Here is a 19,456-nt window from a genome sequence, read left to right as displayed (position 1 = left end):
ACTGCCGGGGACCAGAGTTCCCTCTAAGCTGAGTTAGTGTGAGCTAGCTCACAGTTTTTTAGCCTCTGGCTCACACCTTTTTGTCTTCGCTCAGGAAGGAGGACTCCAGAGCAAACTCATTTATGCAGCAGCCAAATGGCTTGCTCACAGCTTTAATGCCAGTGGCTCACAAAGTAGAATTTTTGCTCACAAGATTGCACAGCTCAGAGGGAACACTGCCGGGGACATGGGTTTGACCCCAATGGGCACGGGGGACGCTCTGAGGCCCAGGGCCCCACGTGTGGACCGGTTTGCATAACCGAAGGAGGGGGCCACTTACTGCATCGGGCCGTGGATGCCGTTCTGGATGCTCATCACCAGCCGTGGCGGAGCGACCTCGTGGCACAGGTAGTGGCTGGAGTCCGCTGTCAGCCTGAAGTAACCGTCTACCAGGGACACCAAGGACAGAGCGGCCTCGTGGGACTGAACAGTCAGATCCTGGATGCAAAAAGGGGAAAGTTGCAGAGACATTAAGAGGCATTGGAAGCACCACGTTGGCCAAGGGACCACCTCCCTGCTATATCCCCCAAAGAGCACCAGGCTCAGGAGAGGAGCACTTACTGGTGATCCCCGGCCCGTAAGGTGTCCAGCTTTCTCGGCCCTGGCGTTGACCTGGTGGAACTCTCTGCCGAAAGATATCCGTGCCCTGCGGGACTTAAATGCAGTTCCGCAGGGCCTCTGAGAGACGTTCCGCCAGGTCTCTGGTTGAGGATGGCAACAGTTTTCCATCTAGCCTGCCTGCCTGCCTGCCTTCTCTGTCTCCTTCCTTCTCTCTCTCTCTCATTCCTTACTTCTCTCTCTCTCTTTCCTTCCTTCCTTCCTCCTCTCTCTCCTTCCTTCCTTCCTTCTCCCTCTCCTTGCTTCCTCCATTCCTTCCTTCCTTCGGTCTCCTTCCTTCTCTCTCTCTCATTCCTTACTTCTCTCTCTGTTTCTCTCTCTTTCCTTCCTTCCTTCCTCCTCTCTCTCCTTGCTTCCTCCATTCCTTCCTTCCTTCTGTCTCCTTCCTTCTCACTCTCTCTCTTTCCTTCCTTCCTTCTCTCTCTCCTTCCTTCCTCCATTCCTTCCTTCCTTCTCTCTCTCCTTCCTTCTCTCTCTCTCTCTCTCCTTCCTTCCTTCTCTCTCTCTCTCTCTCCTTCCTTTCTTCCTCCTCTCTCTCCTTCCTTCCTCCATTCCTTCCTTCCTTCCCTGTCTCCTTCCTTCTCTCTCTCTCTCCTTCCTTACTTCTCTCTCTCTCCTTCCTTACTTCTCTCTCTTTCCTTCCTTCCTCCTCTCTCTCCTACCTTCCTCCATTCCTTCCTTCCTTCTCGGTCTCCTTCCTTCTCTCTCTCTCTCTCCTTCCTTCCTTCCTTCTCTCTCTCTCTCCTTCCTTCCTTCCTTCCTTCCTTCCTTCCCTGTCTCCTTCCTTCTCTCTCTCTCCTTCCTTCTCTCTCTCTCTCCTTCCTTACTTCTCTCTTTCCTTCCTTACTTCTCTCTCTTTCCTTCCTTCCTCCTCTCTCTCCTACCTTCCTCCATTCCTTCCTTCCTTCTCTGTCTCCTTCCTTCTCTCTCTCTCTCTCCTTCCTTCCTTCTCTCTCTCTCTCTTTCCTTCCTTTCTTCCTCCTCTCTCTCCTTCCTTCCTCCATTCCTTCCTTCCTTCCCTGTCTCCTTCCTTCTCTCTCTCTCTCCTTCCTTCTCTCTCTCTCTTTCCTTACTTCTCTCTCTTTCCTTCCTTCCTCCTCTCTCTCCTACCTTCCTCCATTCCTTCCTTCCTTCTCTGTCTCCTTCCTTCTTTCTCTCTCTCTCTCCTTCCTTACTTCTCTCTCTCTCTCCTTCCTTACTTCTCTTTCTCCTTCCTTACTTCTCTCTCTTTCCTTCCTTCCTCCTCTCTCTCCTACCTTCCTCCATTCCTTCCTTCCTTCTCTGTCTCCTTCTTTCTCTCTCTCTCTCCTTCCTTACTTCTCTCTCTCTCTTTCCTTCCTTCCTTCCTTCTCTCTCTCCTTCCTACCTCCATTCCTTCCTTCCTTCCTTCTCTCTCTCCTTCCTTCCTCCCCTTCCTACCTTCCTTCTCTCTCTCCCTTCCTTCCTTCCTGGACTAGATGGACCCTCCCTGTTCTGACCCAGCAGAGCTCTTCTGGTGTCCTTCTCAGGGGAAGGCCTCAGCCTCTCTGCCCTGTTGCTGGCCCTCCAGAGGAACTGGCTGGCCCCTGTGTGAGACGGGAGGCTGGATGAGATGGATCACTGGACCGATCCAGGAAGGCTCTTCTGATGTTCTGATGTTCTGATGTTCTTGTTCCTGAGATCTCCCCACCAGTGACACAGATATCAAACAATCCCTGTATATCAAAGCAGCAACTTGCTCCCTCTCTCTGTGAGAGTGGAATACCAGCACGGCAGTCTCCTACTTACCAGGCACTTATTGTCTTGGCGATGGATGCTGACTTTGCAGGTCTTGACGATGATGTGTGTGATCTCCTGGAAGTCGCAGAAGCGCACCCACTTGGGTTCACATTTTTCCACCGGCTGGTAGGGCCCATTGGGTTTGTGGTCCTTAGTCTTGGCCTTCCTCCCCAAATAACCCCTGTGCGGATGGCTTTCTATCCTCTGCAAGATCAAGAGACAACGAGTCCGCATCTGTAACCATCAGCCTGTACTCCACTCATTACAGCAACACTGTGGAATGGTAAACTTGGATCTCCCTTCTCACCCACTGGAATGCAAGCAACAAAACTTCAGAACCAGAGGCAGAAGCAAAGAAACGATGCCTTTGGGAAGGTCTGAGTTTTCCACTGTTCTGCACTTTCAAACCACACGTGAGGGATACAGATTAGGGGTGTGCAAATATATAGAGAGGAGGAGGAGGAGGAGGAAGTGGAAGAGGAAGAAGAAGCAGCCGCCACCTGGGAAAGAGAAGGTTTAGAGGGGACATGATAGCCAGTTGTTCAAGTACTTCCACACAACGTAGAAATCTGAATGCTGGTACCTGCAAAATCTAAGACAGATGGCGGGGGGCGGGGGGAGGCGGAAATCTGAAGGAGAGCCACTTACATTTTCGCTGCTCAAAATGGAGGGCTGAAACTGTTTTCCAAAAATCTGTACAATGATGAAAGGCTTCCCAGAAAGCTGAAAACTGGCACGCCCATAGTCCAAGGCACGGCAATGGCTAGAAAAGCCTGAAAATGAAATATTATAAATCCAACACTTACAAAAACAACATCCACCTCAGGAAGAAGAAGAAGAGATTGGATTTATACCTGAAGGAGTCTCAGAGCGGCTTACGATCCCTTTCCCTTCCCTTCCCCACAACAGACACCCTGTGAGGTACGTGGGGCTGAGAGTGCTCTTTCAAGGACTGCTTCTGAGAGCTCTGAGAGAACTTGTGACTGACCCAAGGTCACACCAGCAGCTGCGAGTAGAGGAGTGGGGAATCAAACCCGGTTCTCCCAGATTAGAATATGTGCTCTTAACCACTACACCAAACTGGTCGTTGTGCCAGTTTCCACTGGTGGCATAATTCCACCAGTGGCACAATCTCGCTTGGATGATTTATGCCATTAGCGCCTCAAGCCGCCATACGATTTGATTTTATTCTTGCTGTGCAGTGATGCTAATCTGTTTTTAACGACGACTTTATGATTGTTCTAGCTTGTTGTTACCTGCCCTGAGCCGTGCTGTGCACGGGAGGGAGGGCTAAAAGCAGAGTTCCCTCTAAGCTGAGTTAGTGTGAGCTGGCTCACAGTGTTTTTAGCCTCCGGCTTACACATTTTTGTCTCAGCTCAGGAAGGGAGGGCTCCAGAGCAAACTAATGTATGCAGTTGCCAAATCGCTCGCTCACAATTTTAATGCCGGTAGCTCACAAAGTAGAATTTTTGCTCACAAGACTCCACAGCTTGGAGGGAGCCTGCCTGCCTTCCTTCTATCCTGTGTTCCCTCTAAGCTGAGTCAGTGTGAGCTGGCTCACTGTTTTCTAGCATCCGGCTCACACATTTTTCTCTCAGCTCAGGAAGGGATGGCTCCAGAGCAAACTCATTTATGCAGGAGCCAAATCGCTCACTCACAACTTTAATGCAAGTAGCTCACGAAGTAGAATTTTTGCTCACAAGACTCCACAGCTTAGAGGGAGCCTTCCTTCCTTCCTTCCTTCCTTCCTTCCTTCCTTCCTTCCTTCCTTCCTTCCTTCCTTCCTTCTATCCTGTGTTCCCTCTAAGCTGAGTCAGTGTGAGCTGGCTCACCGTTTTTTAGCCTCTGGCTCACACCTTTTTGTCTCAGCTCAGGAAGGAGGGCTCCAGAGCAAACTAATGTAGGCAGCAGCCAAATCGCTTGCTCACAACTTTAATGCCGGTAGCTCACGAAGTAGAAGCTTTGCTCACAAGACCCCACAGCTTAGAGGGAGCCTTGGTTTGGGCCCTCCGTACCTGTCTTTTTCCCTGGTTTCAGTTAACAGGTTTGCCATCTCCGGGTTGGGAAATTCCTGGAGGTTGGGGGGCGGAGCCTGGGAAGGGGAAGGACCTCAATGGAGTGTAATGCTGCAGAGTTGTCCCCCCCCCCCAGCAATGTTCCCTCTAAGCTGTGGAGTCTTGTGAGCAACAATTCAACTTTGTGAGCTACTTGGCATTAAAGTTGTGAGCCGCAAGTGATTTGGCTGCTGCCTCAATCAGTTTGCTCTAAAGCCATCCTTCCTGAGCTAAGACAGAAATGCGTAAGCCGGAGGCTAAAAAACTGTGGGACAGCTCACACTCACTCAGCTTGGAGGGAACACTGCCCCCAAGTAGCCCTTTTCCTCCAGGGGAACTGATCTCTCTAGTCTGCAGCAGCGTTCCCTCTAAGCTGAGTCAGTGTGAACACTAGCTGGCAGTTTTTAGCCTCTGGCTCACACATTTTTGTCTTTGCTCAGGAAGGGAGGGCTCCAGAGGAAACTAATTTATGCAGCAGCCCAATCGCTTGCTCGCAACTTGAAATGCCAAGTAGCTCACAAAGTACAATTTCTGCTCACGAGACTTCACACCTTAGAGGGAGCACTGGCTAAGTTTAATAAAAAAATGAATAAATAATATGCACAGCCAATCGGAAGCCCTTCTGGCCAAAAGAGCCAACTATGTAGCACCCATGCTGTTTAGCAAGCGAAGAAGAGGAGGAGGAGGAGGAGGAGGAGGAGGAGGAGGAGGAGATTGGCTTTAGACCCCGCCCTTCACTACTCAAGGGAGTCTCAGAGCAGCTTACAAACTCCTTTCCCTTCCCCTCCCCACAACAGGCACCCTGGGAGGGAGGCGGGGCTCAGAGAGCTCTTAACAGAAATGGCTCTTTTTCAAGAACAGCTCTTATCAGAACTACGGCTTGCCCAAGGTCATCCAGCCAGGTGCAAGCGGAGGAGTGGGGAATCCAACCCGGTTCCCCCAGATTAGAGTCCACGCACTTAACCACGACACACAAACTGGCGTAGAGATTCAGAGAATTATCCCAGAGAAACAGATTGTGCTACGTGGAGTCAAAAAACATCTTTATATATACAAAAGGGTTTATTAGAAAAAGAGGGGAGGGGAGGGAGCAAAAGAAATGGGTGGCTGGATTCAGAAGGGAAGGGAAAAGGGCAGAAAAATGCACGAGAACACGGTGTTCCAAAATAAAGCACGACGAAGCTGAACTCACTCCTGTAGCGGGTTCTTCGGAGCACAGCGCACGGCCCCAGGGCCTTTGCTTTGAAAGCCAACAGGCTTCTGTCCTCCGCCCTGCCTCCTGGCACTTTGCAAGGGCACAGCCGTTCAGAAGCCAAAACAAACCTTAGCTGCGTTTGAACCTAAATCTTCCTGGGCATTCGGGCTTACACGGCAATATTCTTTATTATTTAATAGGTTCCTGCCTGGGAATTACGATCTCAGGGAGAGGCCCTCCAGACTGTCCCGTCAATCAGAGAAGCTTGCCAGGCGGGGACATGAGAGAGGGCCTTTTCGGTGGCTGCCCCAAGATTATGGAACAACCTCCCTAAGGAGGTGCGGCTGGCCCCTTCACTCTTGATCTTTGAAAAGCAGCTGGAAAAGAAGAAGAACAACAACAAGAAGAAGAAGGAAGAGGAGGAGGAAGAGGAGGAAGAAGAAGGAAGAGGAGGAAGAAGAAGAAGACAAAGAAGATGAAGAAGAAGAAGAGGAAGAGGAGGAAGAGGAAGAGGAGGAGGAGATTGGATTTATACCCCGCCTTCACTCAAGAGTCTCAAAGCGGCTGACAAACTCCTTTCCCTTCCCCTCCCCACAACAGACACCCTGGGAGGTAAAAGAAGAAGAAGAAGAGATTGGATTTATACCCCACCCTTCACTACCCAAAGGAGTCTCAGAGCGGCTGACAGTCTCCTTTCCCTCCCCCTCCCCACAACAGACACCCTGTGAGGCAGGCAGGGCTGAGAGAGCTTTTTCCAGAACTGTCCTCGAGAGAACAGCTCTGAGAGAACTATGGCTTGCCCACAGTCATCCAGCAGCTGCAAGTGGGGGAGTGGGGAATCAAACCCGGTTCTCCCCGATAACCACTACACCAAACTGGTTTTATTTATTTAGGGCTGTGTTTGGTTAAAGCAGTCCTAAATTGTGCTTTTAATTGTGGGTTTTATGTACTTTTGATGCACTCTGTTTTATGCATTTCACTTAATACTGTAAGTACTTTCCATTAGAACGTATTTTAGTTATATTGCACGCCTTGAGCTCCGTTCAGAAGAAAGGCAGCTCATAAATGGTTTTAAATAAAACAAGACAAAATAAAAGATTATTGAAGTACTCTATCGCGACAAGGTTTCTCTTTGGATGCACTCTGAGTTCGAGCTGATAATCTGGCCTTTAAAAAAAAAAAGTTTCAATGACAACTTCCAAATAATAGTTCAGGCTCTGTTCCAGTTCAAGGGATAGTTTTGGCCCAACCGTCCCACCTGGTTTTCATCACTGGTAGATCCAGGTTTCTGATTCTCACACTCTCGCTCTGAACCCTCGGGACGAGCCTATAAATCAAGGCAAATTTGATTCGAGATGGGATGGAGCAACCCGGTGGTTGGCAGGCACTGCCAAGTTCCCCTGAGAAAGCTGAGCGCTCCAGTTCCCAAGAAAAACGAGCTTGGTAAAGACACAGAGAGGCGGAGATGTACCCACAACGAGGGGGGGGGGTGGCTGACGAACCTACCTCAGTGGACATGAGCCGCCACTGAATGCCTTCGGTGCCCGTGATCATGACCTCGTGGGTGGCGGGTCTGTTGCTGTCCGGAGCATCGTGGGAGTTCTCAAGAGGGGTGTGCCCGCCGTTGATGTAGAGCGGCACCGTCTCCCCTCCGGAAACCGTCTCTAGGGAGACGGCCGGGAACCGCTCGCTCCCAAAGCGAGGAGCCAGGTTCTCCAAGGTCACCAGGTACTTGTACATGATGTCCTGCTCGGTCAGCTTCCCGCTGCTCATCGTGTGCCGCTGGAAGCGCTGCACGAACTTCTTGAAGATGTTCTTCATGCGGAACTTGGTCAGGTAGTTGTTCTGCTGGATCTGCCGGCAGAAGGAGCGGGGGATGCACTCTTTGAAGCTGCGAAGGCCAGACGGAAAGCACGGAAAGCGGTGTGAGTGGCCGAACGGTCGGAGGAAGACCTCGCCCGAAAGAGGGGTGGAGCTCGGCGATCGGCACCCCACTTCCCGCCTGCTATTCAACTTTGCCCCAGTGATTCCACAGCAATATTCACGTTATCTATCAATGCTAACCGTTCTAAGGGGAGCGTGATTCCACAGCAATATTCACGTTATCTACAAATGCTAACCGTTCCAAGGGGAGCGGCTGTGGCTCAGGGGCACGGCCTCTGCTTGACATGCAGGAGGTCCCAGGTTCAATTCCCCATCATCTCCAGTTAAAAGGACCAGGCAGGAGGTGATGGGAAAGACCTTGACCTGAGACCCTGGAGAGCTGTGAAGAGGGGCCGCGGCTCAGTGGTAAAGCCTCTGCTTGGCATGCAGAAGGTCCCAGGATCAATTCCCCATCATCTCCAGTTAAAAGGACCAGGCAGGAGGTCCCAGGTTCAATCCCCGGCATCTCTAGTTAAAAGGACCAGGCAGGAGGTGATGGGAAAGACCTCTGCCTGAGACCCTGGCTCAGTGGCAGAGCCTCTGCTTGGCATGCAGAAGGTCCTACGTTCAATCCCCGGCATCTCCAGTTAAAAGGACCAGGCAGGAGGTGATGGGAAAGACCTCCGCCTGAGACCCTGGCTCAGTAGCAGAGGCTCTGCTAGGCATGCAGAAGGTCCCAGGTTCAGTCCCCGGCATCTCCAGTTAAACAGGATCAGGCAGGAGGTGATGGGAAAGACCTTGACCTGAGACCCTGGCTCAGTGGCAGATCCTCTGCTTGGCATGCAGGAGGTCCCAGGTTCAATCCCCGGCATCTCCAGTTAAACAGGACCAGGCAGGAGGTGATGGGAAAGACCTTGACCTGAGACCCTGGCTCAGTGGCAGAGCCTCTGCTTGGCATGCAGGAGGTCCCAGGTTCAGTCCCCGGCATCCCCAGTTAAAAGGACCAGGCAGGAGGTGACCTGAGACCTTGACCTGAGACCCTGGCTCAGTGGCAGAGCCTCTGCTCGGCATGCAGAAGGTCCCAGGTTCAATCCCCGGCATCTCCACTTAAAAGGACCAGGCAGAAGGTGATGGTCACCTGGTTCTCTCAGCCACCTCTTCGAGGGAGACGCCCCTCCGGAGGGCCATGTGGCAGAGATGGAGGACCGCCATGCCCAGGCTCTCGTTCTTGAACTGGTGGACTTCCGGCTCGCTGTGGAGGTCTTTCAGAGAGGCGACGTCGTTGACGAAGTCATATTTTCCCTGGGAGGAAGAGAAAAGGGATCAGCCTTGAAGGAAGGGACGTTCCCAAGCGTAATGGTCTCAGAATTTCCCCGGTCCTGGCCAGATGGCTGTGCCTGGGCAGCTAGCTGCCTCGGACTAAGAAAGCGTGCCAGGGATACCGCCTGGGATCACGCATTTATTCCTCTACATTGTTTATAGTCTGCCTTTCTTCATGGATAGGAGCTGCGGTGGCTGAAGTGGTTAAGATGCTGAACTGCAGACCGGAAGGTCGGTAGTGCGGCAGTTCGAGACCCGAGTGCCGCGTGACGGAGTGAGCGCCCGTCTCTGGCCCCAGGTCCTGCCAAAAACTGGGGGGGAAAGGGGGGGGACTCAACCCAAGATATATCTGTGAACTAAGAGGGTCAAGCTAACACTATATTATACAAAATTACAAATGTTTATTAAGGTGTACACATGTTAGAACATACTATGGTTAAAAGAAAGAGTCTAAATTCCAGACTTAAAAAAAAATTCTAATACAAATACACTTGACGGGTAAACACTTTTTAACTTAGGATCAAACGCGTTTCGGCCCGTTTGGGCCTTCCTCAGTGATCATTGTTCTCTATATTACACTGACACACATCCAAAATACACATGTAAAAGGTTTTTGTATATGTATATTATATATAACCAGATGTTGTAGTCTGAAATTGTTGAAAGAAATAGTATAATGAGCAATAGTATAATGCCATGGCTTCCTCCCCCCCCCCCTTTAAATCTTTCGGACAGCGCTGGCTCTTCGGCGTTGAAACGGAGATGAGCACCGCAACCCTAGAGTCAGACTCGACTGGCTTTCGAGCAAGGGAAACCTTCACCTTTACCTTTACAGTGTAATATAGAGAACAGTGACCACTGAGGAACGCCCGAAGGGGCCGAAACGAGTTTGGTCCTAAGTTAAAAAGTGTTTACCCGTCAAGTGTATTTGTATTAGAAAAGTTTTTAAAGTTTGAAATTTAGACTCTTTCACTTAACCATAGTATGTTTTAACATGTGTACACCTTAATAAACATTTCCAGCTCCTGCCAACCTAGCAGTTCGAGAGCAAGAAATGGCAAGTAGATAAATAGGTACCGCTTCGGTGGGGAAGGTAACAGTGTTCCGTGCGCCTTGGTGTTTAGTCATGCCGGCCACATGACCACGGGAACGTCTTCGGACAGCGCTGGCTCTTCGGCCTTGAAACGGAGATGAGCGCCGCAACCCTAGAGTCGAACTCGACTGGCTTTCGAGCAAGGGGAACCTTGACCTTTTACCTTTCTTCATGGGGACTCGAGGCAGATTATTTACTTATTTAGATTTACATCCCACCCTCCCAGCCAAGAGCGGCTCAGGGCATCTTACAAACAGAATAAAACATACACATCAATTTAAATAGTCCTAAAATCAGATAAAACGTATCAACATTTGAAAGTGGTAGCAACTAATAACAGTAACAGATTATTAAATGATGGCGGTCGACCTTCAGTCTTACATCGTAGTGGTCAGCCCACTGATCTAATCTTGGTGCGGCTGGCACAGGCTGTTCTTGTGGCTTCAGGGGACAGGGTTCCCTATCGGGGGCGGCTCCTAATTAAAGGCCTGGCGGAAGAGCTCCGTCTTGCAGGCCCTGCGGAACTGCATAAGAAGATATGAAGAGATTGGATTTATACCCCGCCCTTCACTACCCAAAGGTGTCTCAGGGCGGCCTACAAACTCCTTTCCCTTCCTCTCCCCGCAACAGACACCCTGTGAGGTAGGTGGGGCTGAGAGAGCTCTGAAAGAAACTGCCCTTTTTCAAGGACAGCTCTTATCAGAACTACGGCTTGCCCAAGGTCATCCAGCCAGGTGCAAGTGGAGGAGTGGCGGAAGAGCTCCGTCTTGCAGGCCCTGCGGAACTGCATCAGGTCCCGCAGGGCCCTGATCTCCTCCAGGAGCTCGTTCCACCAGAAGGGAGCCGCCACCGAGAAGGCCCTGGCCCTGGTAATAGCCAGCCTGGCTTCCTTAGGACAGGGGAGGGACAATCGATGTTGTGACCCTAATCGCAGTGCTTTCTGGGGAACATATGGGGAAAGGAGGTCCTTCAGCTATGTACGTCCCTGACCATAAAGTGAGTCAGTACAATTGACAAGATGGGGCATCGAGTAACCAATGGGTAGGGTTTTAAAAGTCTGGAACCAACCAGAAAGCGTCAGTTCTAAGAATGGTATATGTCTTGATAGTGACACATTAAGCAGGACAAAAATTACGCGACAGAATCCTACCTACAGTAAGTTATACACGACAGTACGGTCCCTTATTGTTTATCCAAGTAGGTTTGTTGATCTGTTTTGTACAGTGCAGCCCTGTGACCTCTGCAGAAAAGCCCTCTTGAATAATTCCGCCCTGTACAGTTTGCAGAAAGCCGGGGGGGGGGGGGGAGTGTGGGGGCTTCCTGACCTTCTTGGACAGGCCTATGGAAAGCATGGACGGGAGCGCTATCGGGGTGTAGTGGTCAGAGCCTCTGACAAGAATCTGGGAGGCCCGGGTTCAAATCCCCCGATTTGCCATGGAAGCCTGCTGGGTGGCCTTGGGCCAGTCACACCCTTGCAGCCTGACCTTCCTCACGGGGTTGTGGTGAGGATAACATGGAGGGTGACATAAGATGCTTTGGGTCTCCACTGGGGGGGAAGGCGTGATATCAATGACGTAGATAAATAAATAGTAAATAAATAAGACTCTCTCTCTCTCACTCTCTGTCTCTCTCTCTGTCAACCTGTTTTGAAGTTCACAATAAGTTAAATGTACCTACACGAACATGTCATGCGAGATGCGCTTCTATTTCTATAAGTAAAATTTCTTTCTCTAGTTACCATCGAAGTCAGACCATCTTTGTAATTTGTCTGAACAGCCTCTTCCCTTAACCGGGAAATGTGGCCGATCGGGGACACTGCATAAAGTTACTGTACCTCCAAGGCAACTGAATGGCCTCTGCGGCCTGGCTCCTTGCGTTGCAGCACCCCTCCCTTCGTCAGATGCAAGCTGGAATGGAGATCCCCGAGTCCTCATTCCCCAGTCCGAAAGGGGGAGGGGGTGTGGCAAAGGAGGATGCAGAGGCACAGTGCAAAGAAGTCAGGATGCAGAGGCACAACGCAAAACGGAATCCCCTCTGCATCCCGAGTCCCTTCTTTTCAACACCCCTCCTGTCTCCAGACTGGGATAGAAGGGACTCCAGGATCTCCATTCCGACTTCTGTCTGACGAAGGGAACTCTCGGTCTGGTGCAAGTGATGCTCTGTCTTCTTGGTGCTTGGGGGGGGGGCAACAGTGGGAGGGCTTCTGGAGTTCTAGCCCCACTGGTGGACCTCCTGAGAGCACCTGGTATTTTTGGCCACTGTGTGATACAGAGTGTTGGACTGGAGGGGCCTTTGGCCAGATCCAACATTGGCGTCTCTTATGTTCTTATGTTCTTAGAATCGCCTCTGCATCCCGAGTCCCTTCTTTTCAACACCCCTCCTGTCTTCAGACTGGGATACAAGGACTCCAGGATCTCTAATCCGACTTCTGTCTGACGAAGGGAGCTTTGACTTTCCGAAGCTAATACCCCGGGAATATTGCTGGTCTACTGGGCTTGAATCTAGCTGCATACAGGAAAGGTCCAGATCCCTGGTTTTCCATGCAGGGATGAACGCCGTCTGCTGTCTCACGGCCTGAGGCCAGCTGTGGGCTGTACTGCCTACCCTGGTTAGGAGAACGGGGGGGCCTGGCCACTCACTGTTGTTGTGTTGGTTTGTCAGGGAATATAAAACCAAAATCTGAAACCATGTTTGAAGTTGGTTTATCTGAAGAAGCGTGCGTGCACAGGGAAGCCTATACCCAGAAGTAAACTTTGTTGGTCTTAAAGGTGCCACTGGATTCATACTTTGTTTTGTTAACCACAGTTAGTCTTAAATACGGTTCTGCATTCTGTACAAACATGGACATCGTAGCTTACTCCTGGCTAGGGACATATGAACACCTGCCAGTTTGGCTCATGCTCTGTTCACTGATCACAAGCAGGGACGATTTTTCGAGGACTGGTTCAGTAAGTCATCAATCTGTTTGCCGGTATTCAACATGTTGCTTCACTGTATTTATTCCTAGCCATGCATTGCGACTGAGGGGTGACATGATTGAGGTTTATAAGATTATGCATGGGAAAGAGCAGGTAGAGAAAGAGGTACTTTTCTCCCTTTCTCACAATACAAGAACTCGTGGGCACTCCATGAAATTGCTGAGCGGTCGGGTTAGAACAGATAAAAGGAAGTACTTCTTCACCCAAAGAGTGATTAACACTTGGAATTCACTGCCACAGGAAGTGGTGGCGGCTACAAGCATGGACGGCTTCAAAAGGGAATTAGATAAGCATATGGAGCAGAGGTCCATCAGTGGCTATTAGCCACAAGGTATAGACAGGGGCTCTGGGGCAAGGGATGCTCTGTCATCTTGGTGCTTGGGGGGGGGGTCAACAGTGGGAGGGCTTCTAGTGTCCTGGCCCCACTGCTGGACCACCCGAGGGCACCTGGTATTTCTGGCCACTGTGTGATACAGAGTGTTGGACTAGATGGGCCTTTGGCCTGATCCAACATTGGCTTCTCTTATGTTCTTATTTAGCCACAAGGTATAGACTCTGGGGCAAGGGATACTCTGTCTTCTTGGTGCTTGGGGGGGGCAACAGTGGGAGGGCTTCTGGTGTCCTGGCCCCACTGGTGGACCTCCTGAGGGCACCTGGTATTTCTGGCCCCTGTGTGACACAGAGTGTTGGACTGGATGTGCCTTTGGCCTGATCCAACATTGGCGTCTCTTATGTTCTTATGTTCAGAATCCAAAGCAACGAACAGCCCCGGAAGACGCAGCGGCTGAGACACGGAGCGGGCCAAGCCTGAACGGGCCGACGTCAACAAAGCGGCGTACCTGCTCAAAGAGGTACTCGAAGGACGACTTATCCAGCAGGGCGCTGCCTTGGTCCCCCCTCTTGTCCTCCACGTCGCTCAGGCGAGGGATGCTGCGGCAGACGGCCGGCTCCTTCTCGTTCATCCCGTGCCAGTTTCGGAAATAGTATCTGGGAAAGAGAAAGTGAGTCAGCGACGTGGCGTCCAGGTACGACAGAGCAGGGGTTCCCAACGCGGTGCCCTCCCGTGCCTTTTCCGGAGCCTGCCAAGTGGTTTTTTTTAAAAGTGGGCAGGCCCAGATGGGGCTCTGACCCAGCAAGGCTTCTGATTGGCCACTGGAGATTTGATTAGTGGTGCAGATTTTTTTTAAAAAAAATGTTGCTTGGGCAGCACCATCCGCCATAGCCACAGGAGCTTCACTACGGCCCTGACCTGGATAGCCCGGGCAAGCCCGATCTCGTCAGATCTCGGAAGGTGAGCAGGGCCGACCCTGGCGAGTACTCGGATGAGAGACCTCCAAGGAATACCAGGGCTCAGATCACAGAGGCAGGTAATATCAAGCCACCCCTCTGGGAAAATGTCCAAGCCCCTAGTAGGGGTCGTTATAAGTGAACCATGACTTCCAGGCAAGCACACAAAACACACACACCAACACACACACAATGGTGCCAAGCAGTGCTCCCTCTAAGCAGAGTTAGTGTGAGCCAGCTCACAGTTTTGTAGCCTCCAGCTCACACGTTTTTGTCTTAGCCCAGGAAGGATAACTTCGGAGCGACGCTCCCTCTAAGCTGTGGAGTCTTGTGAGCAAGAATTCTACTTTGTGAGCGACTGGCGTTAAAGGTGTGAGCGAGGAAATTGGCCGCTGCGTCAGTCAGTTTGCTCTGGAGCCACCCTTCCTGAGCGAAGACAAAAATGCATGAGCCGGAGGCTAAAAAACGGTGAGCTAGCTCACACTAACTCGGCTTAGAGGGAACACTGCTCCAGAGCAAACGAATTGATGCAGCAGCCAAATCGCTCGCTCACAACTTTAATGTCAAGTAGCTCACAAAGTAGAATTGCTGCTCACAAGACTCCACAGCTTAGAGGGAGCGTTGGTGCCGACTATATTTGGGGGGGGGTTGGAAACACAGTGGGGTCACCCACAGGTAAGTCAGAGGCTTCTATGTACTTGGGGGGGGGCTCCCAGAAACGTAGGAAAAATGAATTTGTACATTATCTCTATTTATTTGCATTAACTTTCACACGGGGACTCAAGGCGGGTTCCACAGAGCGAGTCACCACAAACAACGGGAATGGACGTCCAGTAGACAATACAATAGGGTTAGGGTTGTAGAATCAACCAGAAGTTTTTAAAAAAACAACCCAGAAGTGAAGCAAAGCGGGAGTCTTGCCAAGATACATGAAGGCCCCGGTCACATGGGCCAGATAACGTGGGGGGGGGGGAGGCGTGTCTGTTCGCCCCGGAGCAAGATAAAGCACGGTAGCCCGATCACACGGTCCCCCGAGGCTTCGCACTTAGGCTGTTAGCTGGCGATCACACGGCGAGGCTAGAGCATGGCAATGAAGCGGCGCGGCAAGCGTTTCGTGTTTGTGCGCATGCGCCGTTCCACGGAGCAGCATTGCTTTGTTATGTGTTTGTGCGCATGTGCTTACGGAAAACATCCAGTTTGCGACGGGACGTGGACGGGCGCTGGATGCCGCGGAATACTAATGCTCCCGCGATCAGACGCCCGCCCCTGACCTGCGTTTCCCGGATACTAGTGCACTTTCCGCAGTAGTTTTTTACTGCGCGTCTTCGGCAGGATGCCACGGGTTGGCCATCACAGGTGCACTATGCTTCCCAGATGTTGCAGTGTGATCGCGCACCAAAAATCCGCCTGATATTTGTATCTTCGGCGTGGCAACTTCTCCCTGTGAATGGGGCCTAGATGATAAAAAAGTTCCATAGCAGGATCCTAGTTTCAGCAAGCTGTATGCAGCCGTACAGACCGCAGCCCCTTTTCCAAGCAACTCTGTGAATCATTTTGTGCAGTGCGAGTCTTTTTTTGTGTGGGTATTTGTGTGTGTGTGTGTGTGTGTATGCGCTTGCATGCCTGGAAGTCCTGGCCACTCCTAGTGGGGTTTGGATGTTTCCAGAGAGCTGGGTTCATAGCCTGCCTCCGTGATCTGAGCCCTGGTATTCCTTGGAGGTCTCCCTTCCAAATACTTGCCAGGGTCAGCCCTGCTCAGCTTCCGAGATCTGATGAGATCGGGCTAGCCTGGGCTATCCAGGTCAAGGCAAGAAAAGCCCTCTTGACAAATTCAGTTTTGCACAGTTTGCAGAAAGGAAAAATAGGAGGAGGAGGAGGAAGAAGAGGAGGAGGAGGAGGAGGAGGAAGAAGAGGAGGAGGAGATTGGATTTATACCCTGCCCTTCACTACCCAAAGGAGTCTCAGAGCAGCTTACAATCGCCTTTCTCTCCCCCTCCCCACAAGAGACCCTGTGAGGTAGGCGGGGCTGAGAGAGATCTTTCCAGGACTGCTCTTGAGAGAACAGCTCTGACGGAACTGTGGCTTGCCCAAGGTCATCCAGCAGCTGCAAGTGGAGGACTGGGGAATCAAACCCGGTTCTCCCAGATTAGAGAAGAAGAAGAAGAGATTGGATTTATACCCCGCCCTTCACTACCCAAGGGTGTCTCAGAATGGTTTACAACCTCCTTTCCCTTCCCCTCCTCACGACAGACACCCTGTGAGGTAAAAGAAGAAGAAGAGATTGGATTTATACCCCGCCCTTCACTACCCAAAGGAGTCTCAGAGCACCTTACAATCTCCTTTCCCTCCCCCTCCCCACAACAGACACCCTGTGAGGTAGGCGGGGCTGAGAGAGCTCTCTCAGGAACTTAGTTCTCGTGGCCCTTTCTTACAAACCCAGAGAAATGCCGATCACCACTTTGGGGTCAGGAAGCAATTATTCTCCAGGCCGGTTTGGCTGGAGAACCTGGAGGTTTTGTGTCTTCTTCTGGGCATGGAACAGGGGTCACTGGGGGTGTGGAGGGGGAGGTATTTGTGAATTTCCTGCCTCGCGCAGGGGGTTGGACTAGATGGCCCTGGAAGTCCCTTCCCACTCTACGATTCTATGACTCTATGCCCTTGGGAGAACAGCTCTGAGAGAACTTGTGACTGACCCAAGGTCACACCAGCAGGTGCAAGTGGAGGAGTGGGGAATCAAACCCGGTTCTCCCAGATTAGAGTCCGCACACTTAGCCACTACACCAAACTGGCTCTGGGAGCCTTCCTGATCACCTACCCTGCCACCTGCCTGTGTGCCTTTCTGTGCCCATTTGCTTGCAAGCGCTGCACCACCCATGCTCCCAGCGTTGATGGGGAACTGTGCAGAGGTATTGCACAGTGATAACTGTCCTTGATGGCCACAGCGGTTGCGTGCCGTAGCTGGCGCTGCTGGGGAAATGGGCATGAATGTGACGCAGGTCGCTGGGAGCGCAGGTGGTGAGAGGGCTTGTGGGAAGGCGAGAACACGCGCAGGTGGACGGGGGGGGGAGCACGAGGATGAGCCCGATAGTGGGCAGAAGGGGGCCCTGGGCACAGTCTGCCTAAAAAAAAGGTAAAGGTTTCCCTTGCTCGAAAACCAGTTGAGTCCGACTCTAGGGTTGCGGTGCTCATCTCCGTTTCAAAGCCGAAGAGCCAGCGCTGTACGAAGACGTTTCCGTGGTCATGTGGCCGGCATGACTAAACACCAAGGCTCACGGAACGCTGTTCCCTTCCCACCGAAGTGGTCCCTATTTATCTGCTTGCAATTCCTTGCTTTCGAACTGCTAGGTTGGCAGGAGCTGGAACTAGAGATGGGAGCTCACTCCGTCATGCGGCACACTTGGGTCTCGAACTGCTGAACTACCGACCTTCCACAGCCTGCAGTTCAGCGTCTTAACCACTTGAGCCACTGTCTGCCTAGGGCCCCCCAAAATATGGCACTGGCACAATAAGGGGACCAGCAATTCATACAACAAACATGGACAGATAAGAAATTGCTGCAAGGTTCACAAATTACAGTAAATAGACAATAATAAACTTGCAATGAGAAGGGAGCACTCACTGGGAGCACTCACTGGAGAGGACCCTGATGCTGGGAAAGATTGACGATCAAAGAAGATGGGGACAGCAAAGGATGAGAGGGTTAGACAGTGTCACAGATGCAACAAACATGAAATTGAGCCAACTTCAGAGGACAACAAGCTCCTGCCAACCTAGCAGTTCGAAAGCAAGAAATTGCAAGTAGATAAATAGGTACCACTTCGGTGGGAAGGGAACAGCGTTCCGTGCGCCTTGGTGTTTAGTCATGCTGGCCACGTGACCACGGAAACATCTTCAGACAGCGCTGGCTCTTCGGCTTGGAAACGGAGATGAGCACCGCAACCCTAGAGTCGGACTCGATTGGCTTTCGAGCAAGGGAAACTTCTACCTTTACCTTTAATGAAAGCTAGCAGCTCGAAAGCAAGACACTGCAAGTAGATAAATAGGTACCACTTCGGTGGGAAGGGAACAGCATTCTGTGCGCCTTGGTGTTTAGTCATGCCAGCCACATGACCACAGAAACGTCTTCAGACAGCGCTGGCTCTTCGGCTTTGAAACGGAGATGAGCACCACAGCCCTAGAGTCGGACTCGACTGGCTTTCGAGCAAGGGAAACCTTTACCTTTACTAATGAAAGCCTATTGAATAGTACGACTTTCCCTTGTAGGTTAGAGTATCCTCCTAGCTGATGTTAGCAGACAAGAAAACAACATTCTTTGGGTATAGGTCTGGAGTTCATAGTTTCTTTTTTTTTTTTTATAAGTATTTTTTATTGGTTTTCAGTATATAACATAGATAGCATTTCATATTTCCATTTTACAATACTTTTGGAGCTTTTTAACCATACATTTTTAACCAGTTGTCTAATTTTTGCCATCTTTTCTTAAACACTATCCATTTTCCCCGCTAGCAACATATTTGTTTTATCCATTTCTTTAATATCTAAGATATTTGCAATTAATTCTTCTCTGCTTGGAATTTTGTCTGATTTCCAGCATTTTGCTATGGCAATTCTGGCGCTTGTGAGGATGTATAAAATTAAACGTGCATCATTATATTGTATATTATCAGGTAGGATATTTAATAAGAATATTTCTGGGGCCAGATTCAGGTCTATATCAACTATTTCTTGGATAAGTTGTTTTATAATTTTCCAGAATTTTACAATTTTTTCACATCTCCACCAAATGTGATAGAAAGAGCCAACATTTCTTTCACATCTCCAACAGTTCCCTGATACAGTCTTATAGCATTTTAATGATTTCTCTGGAGTCCAGTGCCACCTATGGAACATTTTGAAAATATTTTCTTTGTATGATGTGGCTCTTAGTAATTTCATTGAATTCCACATTTTTGACCATTTCTCTATGCTTATATTGCTTCCTATATCTGATTCCCAAACCTTCATGCATGGTTTTATTTTTTCTACTTGGAACTCGTCATCTAGTAGGAAGTTGTATATTTTTTGAATCAGTTTATCTGCGGAGGACAACCAAATTTTATCTAAGTTTGTATTTGCTTTTGTAAAGCCTCTTGTTTTGTCTTTTGCAAATCTAGATTTTAACTGTAGCTTCTCCCAGTTAGTAAGATTAATCTTCATTGCTTGTAGTGTTCCAAAGTCTTTCAATTCATTTTCTCTTGTAAGTATTTTATCA

The 19,456-nt window shown here is 50.4% G+C and overlaps 1 protein-coding gene across 1 annotated transcript in view; it reads right to left on the bottom strand.

The window, feature by feature from the left end:
- Positions 1–19,456, bottom strand: part of TYK2 (tyrosine kinase 2) — a 112,151-nt gene that overhangs the window by 35,774 nt on the left and 56,921 nt on the right. Inside the window, exons 4-8 of the mRNA XM_015407598.1 lie at positions 13,758–13,905; positions 8,666–8,829; positions 7,171–7,555; positions 2,425–2,619; positions 320–477 (exon numbers count right to left, since the gene is read on the bottom strand). Coding sequence (XP_015263084.1) covers positions 320–477; positions 2,425–2,619; positions 7,171–7,555; positions 8,666–8,829; positions 13,758–13,905 — 1,050 coding nt within the window. The remainder of the gene's footprint in view (positions 1–319; positions 478–2,424; positions 2,620–7,170; positions 7,556–8,665; positions 8,830–13,757; positions 13,906–19,456) is intronic.

This window comes from Gekko japonicus, unplaced genomic scaffold, assembly GCF_001447785.1.
Source record: "Gekko japonicus isolate JY-2015 unplaced genomic scaffold, Gekko_japonicus_V1.1 scaffold3344, whole genome shotgun sequence".
Classification (NCBI taxonomy): Eukaryota; Metazoa; Chordata; class Lepidosauria; order Squamata; family Gekkonidae; genus Gekko; species Gekko japonicus.
This window is presented reverse-complemented; position numbering and strand designations above follow the sequence as displayed.